Below are 15,575 nucleotides of genomic sequence, written 5' to 3'. Positions count from 1 at the left end.
TCATTTTCCATTAGTGTGTTAGTGGAACTTGACAACATATTGTAAAACCATACCTCAACAATTACTTTGCTTGAACATTTTTCTACTTCTGTCGCATCAGATCCGACTCGACTCAATTATACAACAATGATTGAACTTGGTTATGTTTGGGATTATGCTTTAGTAGGATTTAACTCATTAGTTACTGCACGTTTCCATCAAATTACATGACTTGCATCATTCTCAGCTGTCTCGGACACGATTGCAATACAGCCCGTAAATTTCCTAATTGCCCTGAGCAAGCCACCATTACTAATGGTTAGACCTAAGCTTTCTAAACCATGAGTCATCAATTACTTCCCCTGGCTACTTCTCTGATTTATTATAATAGTATCGGAGGAAATTGTTCCTTCAGAAACAAAAACGTGCATCTGGAGGCAGTTACTACATACATTGTTTTTCAGGATATATTAACTGTCCTGTAGTTCACTAGTGTTGCAGATTTTGCCGACAGTGCATCTCACATCTTAGGTGCCCTCACTTGATAATAGACAACTTAAGAAAAAAAAGCATTGAGTTGCAATACTGAATAGAAGATTGAAAATTGAAACATGACATTTTGCAACATGTCCATTGAAACCAAGCACACAAAGGAACTGAAACTCGAAAGCATGAAATAAACAGAATCATAACATAGTTTGGAATAGAGTGTTTTAGGACATTGATACAATGCGAGCTCATTCATAATAATAAGGGCCTCTGATTAATAGAAGAAAAGATGCATGATTTTGGTGTGTGTTGGTGGGTGGGGAGGGCAGCAGAATTTACAGTCAGCACTTTGCCTAAAGGATAAACAATGATTCACATTGTTAAAAATAGAAGACATATGACTGTGACTTAACATGCACCAGCGAGCTAAGATGTACCCATTCATGCATTTTATCCTCTGGAGATTCTTCAATAGAATAAATGATGCACGTTTAGAATGTAACACAGCCATAAGTTGCACAGCTTGGAGAATTGACTTAGCTTCAGAAAGACGATGCATGGGCCAGCAAATGGCCCCTTCTATGCAATCTACTATCCTGTCCTCGCTGCTGTTGGTGTCCCAGGTAAGTAATTTATCCAAATTGATTCCTATACTTTAGCTTGGATTGATCATACTCGAAGCTTTGAAACACAGAACATAATCAGTTATTTCATTAATCTGCATTTGCATTATCTTAATGCAGTTTCAAAGTTAATTTAAAGCCAGCCACCAATGTTGTAGCTTAAATAAAGTTTTTGTAGGATTTATAGATATAAACTTTTGCGGTATGCCATTATGTGTTTCATTTTTTTTCTTTTGCAATTCTCTCTATCAATTAATGTCCGGATGTGGCTGTGTCTGAAAAGCTCAGCGTCGATTGCATATCTCACGTTGTGACTCTGCGAGTTATACCTGGGCATTTTAATGCTTTGATCCAACTTTAACGCAAAAACCAACCCATTGTTTCTTTTATTCGATCATTAGATAAACTCAGCACTGGCTGTTCCAGCATTTATTGCCCAAACATAGTTTCCGTTAAAAAGGTGGTATTGAGCTGCCTTCTTGAACGACTGAAGTCCATGTGCTGTGTGTCAATCTACATTGCGATTAGGAAGGGAATTCACGATTTTGAATCAGTGATTTTGAAACAAACAGAAATATATTTTCACGTCTGGGAGAGTAAGTGGCTTTGAGGTGAAATTGAAAATGGCGTTGTTTCCACATATCATCCCCTCTTGTCTTTCTCAATGGTAGTTGTCCTGGATTTTGAACATGTTGCCTATGAATTCTTGGCGAATTTCCCTTTTTTATTTTGTCGATGATGGCAAAAATTTTAATGCTTTTCGTGCAGCACAGGTGGATTGTGGTGTATTCCTATTCTTTTAACATTTTATCAATGTGCCTTAATTTTGAAACAAGGATGATGTTAACGGACACATTTTCTCTTGTTGTCTCTCTTACAGCCAATTCGGTGGCAATTGTAATCCTATCAAGAGGCCGTTGTGGTCTTTCTCTTTGCATCAGCTACTACCTCTTGGCAATAGCAGTGACCGATTTCCTTGTCATCATCACTGCCGTCATCCTCAACCGGATAGGCGGCATCTACTTCAGGTACAGTGTCTTATCTACGACCCCTGGTTGCACAGTCAGCAGTGTGCTGGTTTATGCGACTCGAGATGGCTCAGTCTGGCTAACTGTAGCCTTCACTATTGACCGTTTTGTGGCTATTTGCTGCCAGAGACTGAAGACCAGATACTGCAATGAGAAAACAGCTTTGCAGATCATTGTTGTTGTTTGTGCCCTGAGTTTTCTCAAGAATGTGCCGTTCTTCTTCACCTATCAGCCTTTGTATATTATTGAAAACGTTCCCTGGTTCTGCGACATCATAGCCTCCTTCTATATCTCTCCCTTCTGGCAGACCTATCTGTGGCTAGATCGCATCTTAACACCTTTTCTCCCATTTTTCTTCATTATGTTGCTAAATGCCTTGACAGTAAGGCATATTTTAGTGGCAAGTAGAGCTCGTAAGAGGCTGCGGGGTGACCAGAAACATGGAGATCCCGAGATGGTGAACCGTAAGAAGTCTATTGTCTTGCTGTTTGCCATCTCATTTAGCTTCCTCCTTCTGTGGGTCACTTATGTTGGGCATTTCTTCTATGTGCAAATTACGGGTGAGGCCTACTTTACTGGCCTGGATTTCAACGACCCACAATACATTTTTCAAGAGACTACCAACATGCTCCAGCTGCTCAGCTCCTGCACTAATATTTTTATCTATGCAGTGACTCAGACCAAGTTCCGAGAGGAATTAAAATATCTAGTGATGTATCCCTTTATCACAATCATTGGTTGCTTTCATAGGTGAAAGAACAATAAAACATATGCGTCTTTCCTTCTAAGATGTGTTTGCCACTTCTTTATCCATTGTTTCTCTTCTGTCCAGCGATTCATTGCATGGTATTTTAATTCTCACAGTCGATTCATTAAGCCTTGGGTATGTGTTTCTATCCAAAGATGAAATGCATCTCATTCCGGGTGAATAGTCCCCAGTTCCTTGTGTGGGGAAAAAAAAATGTTGCACTCACGGTCATTCCACCTTCATGGATGAGATGTTGATCTGAGGTGAGTGCATCTGAAATCTGCAATGAAGCAGAAATCGCCTTGTGGTTTATTTGTCAAGCAGAAAAGCAGGAAATATTGCCAGTTCCCGAGTCAACAGTGATCTCAGGGTGACGTCGTTAAAACCAATCCTTACTTCTCTGATGTGATTGTTTTGTCTGGGCATCTCGTTCGTGAAGACTGCCCTCCATGCATTGAAGCATCACAACAATTATGAAGTATTAAATTGGATACGATGGCAGAAAGATATAACATATACCACATAAATGTGTGCAAATAAATTATTTTGTAAAGCATGGATCTGAAATATTAACTGACTCTTTGCTCTGCTGCAGCTGAATACTTTCCTACATGATTTATTTTCTTTTCAAGACTGATGTGCTTTCTCCTCAGGGTTACGTATGTGACCATATTTGTATACGTATGCAGTATACCATATCATAAATGCTGAATATAGGGGTTTTAGAACGTTGAAGACAAAGGAAAATTGAAAACTTCACCATAAAACTACAAAGTATTTCAAAATCACGTGGCTCATAATTTCCTTTTAGTTCTGTGTTTCAGTTTTAGTACTTATTTGAGAGATTAATAGAATGTTCATAACATGTGGTTAACACTAATTTGAATAAGATAACAGCACATCAATTAGAGATTGTCTCCATCCAGTGTTGGCTTTTGGTAATATAAGAACTTCTATTCCCACACTTTATACCACAATTTGTAGTATGCCTCTCTGTCGGAGTACTTGTCTATTTGACCTATTTTCTCCCCGCCAAAGCCATTCGAAATCCTGAGTTTCTGTCACACATTCCATTCTCAATTTTGATCTTCAGCTTCTATGGTATTTCAGTTTTCTTATTGCTCATACATGTATGAAGTAGTCTTGAAATATAAAAACTGAAGTATGGACCAATTGACAAATACAGGAGACAGTTCCTTATATATAACACAAATGTAAGCAGGATAAAGTGTTGGATTAACAGAGGCAATGCATACTTCTGCCAAAAATGACATGGTCTGATTCAGTAATACATATAATAAGGTAATGGAATAAGATACAACAGAATATAAATGGAAATTGCTGAGAAGTAAATGGGAGCTTCTTCAGCGCCACGATTCATAATATTGATATGGTCCAAGTCAGTGATAAGCAAATGTATATATTCAACCAGTTAGGTGGATCTTGGGGCATTGGTGGGCCGTAGTGCGGGAACAGAATCATGACATTCAATTATCTTGTACTCCAGCGCATCAACCTGTTACCAGGCGTTTTTTTTAATACTTGTTATTTCTTTCCACATTGGTGCTGGAGTAATGCTCCAAATGTACTGGTTGTACATGGCAATTTAAAGGAGACCAACTGCATTTTTTTGAGTAAAAGCTTTCCAGAGTTCATCAATGTGCTCAAACACGGAGGACAGTTTTCATATTCTACTCACACAGTCGCAGAACCTGGTGGCGCCAATTTAAAATTTGAGCCAAGATAATAAAGTGTGAAGCTGGATGAACACAGCAGGCCAAGCAGCATCTCAGGAGCACAAAAGCTGACGTTTCGGGCCTAGACCCTTCATCAGGGCTTCTGATGAAGGGTCTAGGCCTGAAACGTCAGCTTTTGTGCTGATGAGATGCTGCTTGGCCTGCTGTGTTCATCCAGCTTCACATTTTATTATCTTGGATTCTCCAGCTTCTGCAGTTCCCATTGTCTGTGTTAAGATTTGAGCCATGTGATTTTCTGGCTCGCCATTTTCCAAAAAGTTGATATCGTTCATTTCATGAAAGAAGGCGGTGAACTTATCCACATTTCATTTCGCTGTGGAGTCCTATATGAACTTTGTAGTACGCTAGAGATTAGTTTTGCCCACTCCTACGCGCCCAGGGGAGTTTTAGGAACCACATTTTGATTAATTCTCAGAATGATCCAAGCTAACACTAACAGTGAGAAACAAAACAAATGTGGAAGGAAAATGGAGAAGAATAGCAAATGTGGGAGAGACAGAATTACCAAAATGACTGAAATATTGGCAGAGAAACAGACACATGAACGGCAATAGCAAAGCCAATATAACAACGAGGCGACAGAAGCAGAGAGTTGCATTAAACTAATCCTGTAGCAACTAAAACAAATATTGGGGATTATTTGGAATTTTGGAAATGATATTAATTAATAAATAAAGGAATGGTCAAATATCCGTCTAAAATTTCCCCAGCAGTAAATTATCTAATGTTGATCTGCTGCAGAGAAATTGCGAATGTGATGACTGAGCTCATTCCACTGGCAATGGGAGGTACACGGTGGTCTCTCTCAGGACAGTTGCATTCACTGGGTATTGCCCGACCATAGAGCTCGATGATGAGACATGGTTCATATCACTCCCCTAATTGTTACATCGGGATGAAGAGCGAATTTTGTGAGAAGAGTCTGCAGAGTCGCTAAGTAACTGAGCAGACATTTATTCCCAACCTTGTCTGTAACTGAGGCATGACCGGCCCAGTCAATCCACTTTAAAATGTTTACAAAGACTGAAAACTTGAATATCACTGTCCAATCACTGGAGAGAGTGTGATTAAGGGTGCGGTGTAGAACTGCTGCCTTCAAACCTAATTCGGTTCTGTTTCTATCTGTTTCACAGTTCGGCAAATTGATCTCTCCTGTAAAGAGTCGGCTGGCAGATTCATCCGAAGTTCATTTAGATCCATAATGACGTCGAATTCAGCGCTTGCACACTGTTGCTGCATCAGCCCGTGATTCTCAATCAAACCCCAAATAGACAGAAACTTCCAACTACAATTCAAATTCCGTTTTTAGACAATGTTCAAGCTGGTTTTCATCTCTCTGAGTTTGACAAATACAGAGAATTGACTTTGTTTCTTGACAAGTATGCTTTATTTTCAGAATACCAGGAACTCCCCGATGAAATAAACTTGTGGTGTACATTCAAATAGAGTCTGTACCAGTGTATTACTTAGCTCCTGAATGGAGTTTCGTGTGTACAAGTACAAGTCATGGTTTAACCGCCTCTTCCACCATCGGAGGACAGTAGCCAAATGACAGAATCTCTATAACTGGATTCTGAATAAAAGAGAAAAACAAGAGCTGATTGAGCAACGGATTTTGAGCATAAAACCATGACTTAGAAATGAGGGGAAAACGTGAGAAGTTTGATCTCCAATTATGAATCACAAGTGACACTCACACATCACAGACGCCAAAGAAGTTGCATTGATTCCGCGGCTCTCCAGCAGGAGAGTCAGATATTTGAGGATATCTATTTAATGAAATAACCTCACTTCTTTGCATCGGCTTGCTGTGCTGTGAGACTGACAACTGTTGACCACACTTCTGGTAAACTGAAGAATGTTGAGCATGTAACAACCAATATTCTATTTTGTGTTTTGTTGGAGTTTCGATTAATTATCTCAAATAATTGTTTCCTTTTGTGTTTATCATGACATGGATCCAACGAAAGGTTACCCCATGATTCACATTGACTTCAATTTGACAAGATACCTTTGATGACCTTCAATATTGGCTTGATGTCAAATGCAGAAACTCTTAATTCTGCACCCTGGTCATCCTCTTTATAGGATGGAATACGACTTGGACGTAATGTTCTGGGGTATGGGTTCAAACCATATCACGGCAGATGGTGGAGTTTAGATTCACTTTAAAAAAAGGAAGTGGGAACCAACTGACATCATTGTCAGTGATAATGGGAACTGCAGATGCTGGAGAATCCAAGATAACTAAGTGTGGAGCTGGGTGAACACAGCAAGCCAAACAGCATCTCAGGAACACAAAAGCTGACGTTTCGGGCCTAGACCCTTCATCAGAGAGAGATGATCAGCGACCTCTCTGATGAAGGGTCTAGGCCCGAAACGTCAGCTTTTGTGCTCCTGAGATGCTGCTTGGCCTGCTGTGTTCATCCAGCTTCACACTTTGTTATCTTGACATCATTGTCAACTGTTGGAAAAATCCATCTGGCTCACAAATGTCATTCAGGAAATGAAATAGTACCTGAGATGGACGGCATGTGACTCCAGACTCACAGTAATTTCGTTGATTTTTAACTACTTTCTGAAGTTGCCTAGCAAGCCATTCCATTTTCTCACTTGCTACCAAGTCAGAATGAAGTTCCAAAACTAGACAGACTATCCAGATTTCACTGATCGTTTGAAACATTAAATGTCGATGGAATGTACTGGGATATTCTTTTCGAATGGTCTTGTGCTGCGGGTGGTAACCACAGCAACTAATTTCGCTCTTTTTGAAACAATGCACAAACAGGTGCAAAATTATCTCCAGGATCAAATATTAATTATCTAACTCTAACTGCACTTTGATTTCATTGACTGCACTGAAGGGGTGTCATTCCGATTTCCAACTGACTCTGTATCACTCTTCCTTCTTTGTTATTCTTTTATGCCCCTCATTAATTTCCATTTTAGCCGATTCAAGAACTCTGGAGAAACCTTCATTTCCAGCGTAAACAAGAAGAAGAATGCCTTTGCAATAGCTGTCAAAGAGCAAACAAATATTATGACTGAATCGTTACAATCATTACCAACTTTGCTTGTTTAGTCTTTCTTACACAACATTACGTACACTTTTATCATGTTATACTCACTACATTTTTGATGGATGGAACATGTTTCTTTAGTGTACAGCTGTAGCACTGCTGTTGGGCTGACAGGTATTATTCATGGCCAATTAATTTATTGTCAAACAAATTATCACATTTTTCCTTATTTAAATCAAAACCACATCACCTTCAATATTGGTCTTCTTTCAAATTAAACGTTTTAAATTTATTTTCTCATCAAAATTTAACTTAATTTCCCATTGCATACTTAAACTAGCAATGTGTATTACGTAATTTCAGCAGATGTATTTCAGGAACAACGACAGCAAGACTTGCTGACTTTAAATTGTGCTCTAATATTGCGCGTTCCAGTGATGATCATAAGTATGGAGTTATTCTGGTTTCAAAGGCTTAGCCTCCGCAAGACTTGCATCTCCCTTACTCTGTTCTTGAAATCTGTTCACTAATGGGAAAAAAACCCACAAATCTTTGGCAATGGAAAAATGTGCAGTACTGTGATAATATCCATTATCACATACCCCATCACGTAGACGGTGTGAGAAGATTTAAAACTACCAGGAAGGAAAGTGAAGTCTAATGTTCTCAGAAGGAGCAGAGCCCAAGTCACCGGGAAAACTCATATCATATTTTATATCCTCAGTTAATAAAAAAAGTGAGAACATCAATTAATAATCTCAATATTGCATTTTAAACAGATACTGTCTTCAAGAAAACATTTGCCACACGTGTATTTGAAGATCCCCTTCAAAAACATTCCCAGTCAGGGAAGATCGCCAGATTTGTAAGGAAGGGTCAACAGACAGAAATGTTAACTCTGATTTTTCTTCACAGATGATGCCAGACCTGCTGAACTTTTCCAGCAAGTTCTGTTTTTATTTTCCTGAATTTACAACATCAGCTGTTCTTTTTTAAGGATTATTTATTTTTCTTGTGTAAACAATTAAAATGACTAGGAATTCCCCACAGTGACAGCAGCAAACGTGTAAGTTTTGCCAGATTTACAGAGGGTGTTATATCATAAATGAAAGCATTGTACGTGGGTCCAGAACAAATCACATATTCGTCTGCTCCTGAGTAATTAAGTGTTTCTAACCACGACTCAACGCAGTACTACAGAAACCCCACACCGCATTTGAAACGCACAAGATTTTTTGAGTGGGTGGGTGGGGTCGTTTGCAGGCTTTAACTGTTTAAATGCATAAATATTGTTGCCTATTCTGGGCCAGTTTTACATGAGAAGGCATAATCCCAGATCAAGAGTTACCATTTAAGATAAAGAATAGGCAGCCTTTTTTTTTCTTTCTGAGAGTAAATAATCTGTGGAATTCTTTGCTGCAGAGGACTGTGGGGCTGAATCATAAAAGCATACACATGTATGCAATATATAGAATTTTAATTAGCAAGGCCCTCAAGTGTAATGATAAAAAACAGGAATGTGCATGTTGATTATTATCAGATCAGCCAGGATTGAGTAGAAGAGAACATACATCAAGGGAAGGACCTCCAAATTCACTGGAGTGGGTCATAACAAGGTGGATCAATAGTGCACAGAACGAAGGAAACTTGATCTGAGGACGATGTGGTCATGAAGCAGTCTTCTGAAACCGAATGTATTTCTTATGTTCGTGAAAATTCAATGCTTATTACAGTAGACAGCATTGAATTGAAAGTCTTTGCTGATTGTTCACTTTGTGTATGTTCCCAATTCTGCTCCAGCTCCTGTTAACACTATAATTCCCAGCCATGTTGGTGTTCAACAGAGATGGGTCAGTAGAGCAAAGGATAATGAGTCTGTGTACATCAAAGTCAAAGACCAGCGTCTTGAATCTGGGAAAGGTGTCTTCACTACTTATGTAGACAGTTAATCGTTCAATATTTGATTTCCAAATAGATTCTGAACATTCCAAAGCTGGAGATTGGGTTTCCTGTCTTATTTTTAATTGCTTGGTTGACAGATTTTTGACATTAACTGATGTGAAACATTGAAAATATTGTTGTTCATGTGTGTCAGGAATCCAAACTTCATCTTGGCTTCTGGACACTGAGGCAACTTTGCGTCAAGCTTTCATGAAACATGGAAACAGGCCCTTCGGACCAAATACTCCACCCCACCTATGATCCCGAAAAAAAGTGCGAATTTCACTCAATCCAGGGAGGAAATGACGTACGTTTTTCTTATCTGCAATCAGATAAGTTATCCATTGAGACGTTTGTGTTCAGCATCGATATGCTGCAGAATTGCAACACGAACAGGGAGAACAGTTGGAATAACAACATTCAAATTATGGACTTGAAAACAGGAGGTATGGTTAATAAAGTTAGCAGACGACAACAAAATTGGTGGTGTAATAGGCAACGAAGAGGATTACCTCAGGGACCAATGGAACCTTGATCAGATGGGCACATAAACTGTGGCATGGCAGGTGGAGATTAATCTAGAAAGATGTTAGGCTCAACACATTGGTCGTACAAATCAGGCAGGAGTATACACATAATGGTTAAGTTCTTGGTGACCAAAGACACTTTGGGTTCGAAGTTCCTAGTTGTCTGAAAGTACAGTTGCAAGTAGATAGCTTAATGAAGAAGGAATTTGGCACGCCTGCCTTTATTCGAAAGTACATTGATAAAAGGAGTTGGGAGATCATGTTATGGCTGCAGAGGACATGTGTTCGTCCACTTTTGGAGCACTGACTTCAATTCTGGTTTCCCTGCAATAGGAAATGTACTGTGAAACTTGAAAACGTTCAGAAAATATTCAGAAAAAAATTGTCAGGTTTGGACGGTTTGAGATATGGCCAGAGTCTGTATAGGCTCAAATTATTTTCTCAGGAACTTTGGAGACTCGAGGTGATCTGATAGGAGTTTATAAAGTCAAGACGGGCAAAGATAGCTTGAATATTCAAGATATTTAACCCAGGAAAGCAGAGTCCAACATTAGAGGGCACATATTTAAGGTGAGGGGGAAATATTAGAAGGAACATTAACGGTAACTTTTTCATGTAGAAGCTCGATCTTAAATTGAAAGAGCAACCAGAGCATGTGGTGAATTTTGGTACAATTACAATACTATAAAAGCATCTAAATTGGGGATATAAAGTGAAAGAATTTAGAGGGATGTGGAACAATTGCTGGCAACTGTCGTTGTTTCATTTAGAACAGATATTCGGCATAGAAGAGTTGGACCAGAGTATCAACTTTCATGTTGTACATCTCTTTGACTCCAGCGCAAAGATAAACATTATTTCTTTCACTCAAACTACTCCGCGGAGGCCATTAAACTGTTAAGTTCTTATTTTCTTTCAGAGATAGTAGGAACTGCCGATGCTGGAGGTCATTTCCAGATCAAGTTATCTGTAAGGCCAAGGGGAGATTAATCGGTATCTCCTATCGTTTACATATCAAGTTGATTCTAAACTCAGTGAGCGATCAGATTGCCTGTCAGGACAAACTCCCTCTTTTTAACTATCTTTTCATAAGTCGACAGAGTGCACAATTCATGTTTCACTTCTCTGAATTATGGTTATCAATACCATCCGACCGTCAAATACATATAATCACGCTCCATGATCCGCAGGAAGAAACTTCAGATAAAATTAAGCCAATGCAATCAGACTTTTCTTGCCTGTAGTTTTCTGAGACACAAAAATATCGCTGATACACCAGAGAAACTGCAGCATGTCTCTCCTCCTCTTTTTATTCTGGGTGATTGTCATCCTTGGTCACAATTGAAACTTCAATTAGGTTCTTGCTTAAGCCACTGGAGTTACAAATTTGTGAAAATTAGTACTTTTTTATTCAAGTATCCAAACTGAATTTAAACACACTTGGGTTATTTAGTGCACTTCTGTTCTCTTCCTTCTTAGGAAACTAAAGGGGCACACAATACAAAGGAAAAACAATGCTTGGGAATGATGCTAAAGTTTAGAAATTCTAAACGTTAGTAGGCTTGGGTTCCATTCTTTACTGATGCGAAGATAGCAGGTAATCGTGCTGATGACTTTACAATAGTGAAAAGATAATGAACGGTGTAATTAAAGGCAATAATATGAATGGACAGGTGTGGATATTCCTTGGAAGACTTCACCAGAAAGTGTATGGAATACTAAAAGCCTGAGTGACAAAATAAGAATTATGTTACAGGAGAATTAGAATGAATTTTTGAAGTCAGAACTCACCAAATAAGGTTTTGTGATAATAAAAAATAGAAATTTCTTTTTTCTCCGTTACTGTGCAGTTCTGTCCAGATGTTGTTGAATAGATTTGACTAATTGGAAAACGAAGGCACGTCAGATATTTTGGAAGCTATTTTGTTAAAAAGGCGTGAAGCTGGATGAGCACAGCAGGCCCAGCAGCATCTCAGGAGCACAAAAGCTGACGATTGGGGCCTAGACCCTTCATCAGAAAGGGGGATGGGGTGAGGGTTCTGGAATAAATAGGGAGAGAGGGGGAGGCGGACCGAAGGTGGAGAGAAAAGAAGATAAGTGGAGAGGAGAGTATAGGTGGGGAGGTAGGGAGGGGAAAGGTCAGTCTAGGGAAGATGAACAGGTCAAGGAGGTGGGATGAGGTTAGTAGATAGAAAATGGAGGTGTGGCTAGAGGTGGGAGGAAGGGATGGGTGAGAGGAAGAACAGGTGAGGGAGGCAGAGACAGGCTGGGCTGGTTTTGGGATGCAGTGGGGGGAGGGAATGAGCTGGACTGGTTGTGTGATGCAGTGGGGGGAGGGGACGAACTGGGCTGGTTTTGGGATGCGGCGGGGGACTCCAAAAACCATCCCAGTTTGTCGCCTCCCACCACTGCATCACACAACCAGCCCAGGTCATCCCCTCCCCCCCCCCACTGCATCCTAAAACCAGCCCAGCCTGTCTCTGCCCCCTAACCTGTTCTTCCTCTCAACCATCCCTTCCTCCCACCTCTAGCCGCACCTCCATTTCCTACCTACTAACCTCATCCCACTTCCTTGGCCTGTCCGCCTTCCCTGGACTGACCTACCCCCTCCCTACCTCCCCACCTATACTCTCCTGTCCACCCATCTTCTTTTCTCTCCATCTTCTGTCCACCTCCCCCTCTCTCCCTATTTATTCTAGAACCCTCACCCCATCCCCCTTTCTGATGAATGGTCTCGGCCTGAAACGTCAGCTTTTGTGCTCCTGAGATGCTGCTTGTCCTGCTGTGTTCATCCAGATTCACACTTTGTTATCTTGGATTCTCCAGCATCTGCAGTTCCCATTATCTCTATTAAAAAGGCTTTTAATTTATAAAAGTAGCATGACTTCCTGAATTACGGTCAGTCACAAGGTTGCAAACCACAGAAACATGTCTTTCAGTCCATACAGCCCATGCTGAACATAATCCCAAACTAAATTAGCACCACATTTAGTGAGCTATATGGTGAATGGAAAAAAAACCCTGGGGAAAATTGATGCACAGAGAGATCTGGGGGATCAGGTCCAATGTGCCCTGAAGGAGGTAACACATGTGCATAGAGTGGTTAAGAAACATATGACATGCTTTCATTTATTGGACAGGGTGTTGAGTACAAGAGTGGCAGGTCATGTTACAGTTGTATAGGACTTCGGTTCGACCTCATTTGGAATACTGCGTACAGCACCTGTCCCCACACTACTAAAAGGATGTGGATGCTTTAGAGACGGTACAGAGGAGGTTCACCAGGATGTTGCCTGGGATGGAGAGTGCTCGCTATGAAGAGAGTTTGAGTAGATTAGGATTATTTACATTAGAAAGATGGAGGTTGAGGGAGGGCCTGTTTGAGGAATACAAAATCATGCGAGGTATACGTAGGATGGATAGCAAGAAGCTTTTTACCCAGAGTGGGGGACACAATTATTCGGGGTCAGGATTTCAGGGTGAGAGGGGAATAGCTTCGGGGAGATATGCGTTAAAGGTTCTTTACACAGAGGGTGGTGGGTGCCTGGAGCACTTTGCGAGCGGAGATGGTAGAGGCGGGCATAATGGCACCATTTACGACGTATCTAGACAGATACATGAGTGGGCATGGAGCAGAGGGATAAAGGTCCTTGGTAAATAGTCGACAGATTTAGATAGAGGATCTGGATCAGCGCAGGGTTGAAGGGCCGAATGGCCTGTTCCAGTTCTTTAATTTTATTTGTTCTTTGTTCACCTGAATGCTACTGGAAATTTTGACACCAAAAAATCCTTTTCATGTATTTATGTAAATCTTTTTTATAAAAGTTGTTTAAATCTCTCTCCAATCGCTTTAAAAATATGCCCGCCTCGTCTTGATCCCCTCCCTTTCCGACGGAAAGCGAATCTTCCATTGACCCTGTCTGTCACCTCTCACCCTCTTACCGTCCCACGAAAAGTGTCCTAGCACATCAAACCTTTGTTTATAATTCAACCCATCCATAACAGACAACATATGTAATTTTCTTTTTCTGCACCCTCTCTCGCTTAATAATGTTTTTCCGATAACAGAGTGACCAGAACGGGACATAGTCCTTCAAAAGAGGCCTCATCATTGTTCTGGATGGCGACAAAATGATTTCACAAATCTTATACTCAATTGACTGAACAATGAGGCAAGTGTGGGCAACACTTATTTATCCATATGTTTTTCTGCCTTGAAAGCCTCAAAGAATTATATAAATGAAGCTGTAGCTCCCTCTATGGAATCTAGTTACCCAAGGCGTGCAAATTGTGCATAATTTCTGACCCTGTTTGTTGCACGATATTTCAGCACCACGCATTTATCCACGTTGAACTCCATCTGCCATTTTTTCAGTCCATAGAAACTTTTGATAAATATCTCTTTATACTCCTCGAAAATCTATGCCACTGCTTTTGGTGCCGTCCATAAAACTACTGACGATGCTGTCTATGTTCTCAGCCAAATCTCTGAAACAAGTGACAAAAACAAAAGGATCTGAAGTAGATCCCTTTGGAATTCTGCTCGTGATGCGGCTTCCAGCCCAAAACCACCATGAAAGCACCACTTCTTGCCACCTGCCATTAAGCCAATTATATATCCAACTGGCAAGTTCAATTTGAATGCAATGTGATTTATTTTATACATTAGCCCAAAATGTGCAACCATATCAATTGCTTCAATTACGTCCATGTAAACAATGTATTCTGCTCTGCCTTCATCAACTTTTGGTAATTCCTCAAAAAATCCCAATCTATCATATGTGGCACAGTTTTCATCACACAAAGGCATGCTGGCTATACATAATAAAATATTGTTTCTCTAAATATTTCAGAATATTATCTTTCTGAATCACTTGCAAAAAATTACACAAAACCGAAGTGAGGCACACAAGTCTATAATTCTCTGATTTCTCCTACAAACTTTCTTAAACATTCTCCAGCCATCAGGCATCACTCACATTGTTATAGATGATGGAAATATTTCTGGAAGGGCACCCACAATTCTCTTCCATGCTTCAAGTTTTGATGAACAGAACTTCAGTTCCCGGAGGTACATCCACCTTTATATTCACCAAGACTCTCAAGATTTCCTCTTTTGTGATGTGAACTCTTGTTATAATATCAATATTTAACTCTCTGAGTTATCTAGCCTGCATTCCTATCTCGAAAACTGACGCGAAATGTTCATATAATATCTTTCTCATCTCCTGTGATTCAACACCAAGACGACTTATTTGATCTTAAAGAGCCCCTACTACTCCACAGTTACACTCTTACTGTTAAAGTACTTATAAAACCTATTTGAATCATATTTAATATTATCTGCCATGGTTATCTGATATCTACCCCTTTCTGATTTCCTTGCTTCGAATACATTTCATTCTTTTTTTACATCGATAAAGAAATAAATTTGAATTCAGTTGCTTATATTTAACTATTTTT

At 39.9% G+C, this 15,575-nt stretch overlaps 1 protein-coding gene across 2 annotated transcripts; it reads left to right on the top strand.

Annotated features, from left to right (window-relative positions):
* Positions 1 to 981: 981 nt before the first annotated feature.
* LOC125449180 (probable G-protein coupled receptor 139) lies at positions 982 to 6,047 on the top strand. 2 transcript variants are annotated; one of them, XM_048524857.1, is made up of 3 exons: positions 982 to 1,091; positions 1,972 to 2,119; positions 5,758 to 6,047. In XM_048524857.1, the coding sequence occupies exons 1-3, from the start codon at positions 1,022 to 1,024 to the stop codon at positions 5,768 to 5,770; spliced, it is 231 nt and encodes a 76-aa protein (XP_048380814.1). In that variant the 5' UTR covers positions 982 to 1,021; the 3' UTR covers positions 5,771 to 6,047. The 2 variants fall into 2 exon arrangements, with proteins under 2 accessions (XP_048380814.1, XP_048380813.1); XM_048524856.1 differs by lacking the exon at positions 5,758 to 6,047 and having other exon boundaries at positions 1,972 to 3,037.
* Positions 6,048 to 15,575: the final 9,528 nt, after the last annotated feature.

This window comes from Stegostoma tigrinum, chromosome 43 (genome assembly GCF_030684315.1).
Source record: "Stegostoma tigrinum isolate sSteTig4 chromosome 43, sSteTig4.hap1, whole genome shotgun sequence".
In the NCBI taxonomy this organism is placed as follows: Eukaryota; Metazoa; Chordata; class Chondrichthyes; order Orectolobiformes; family Stegostomatidae; genus Stegostoma; species Stegostoma tigrinum.
This window is presented reverse-complemented; position numbering and strand designations above follow the sequence as displayed.

Excerpts from the sequence above, each read along its gene's own strand:
- LOC125449180 (XM_048524856.1), top strand. The coding sequence starts at position 1,022 with ATGCATGGGCCAGCAAATGGCCCCTTCTATGCAATCTACTATCCTGTC. Across the intron at positions 1,092-1,971 it reads CGCTGCTGTTGGTGTCCCAG|CCAATTCGGTGGCAATTGTA; the intron begins GTAAGTAATTTA and ends TCTCTCTTACAG.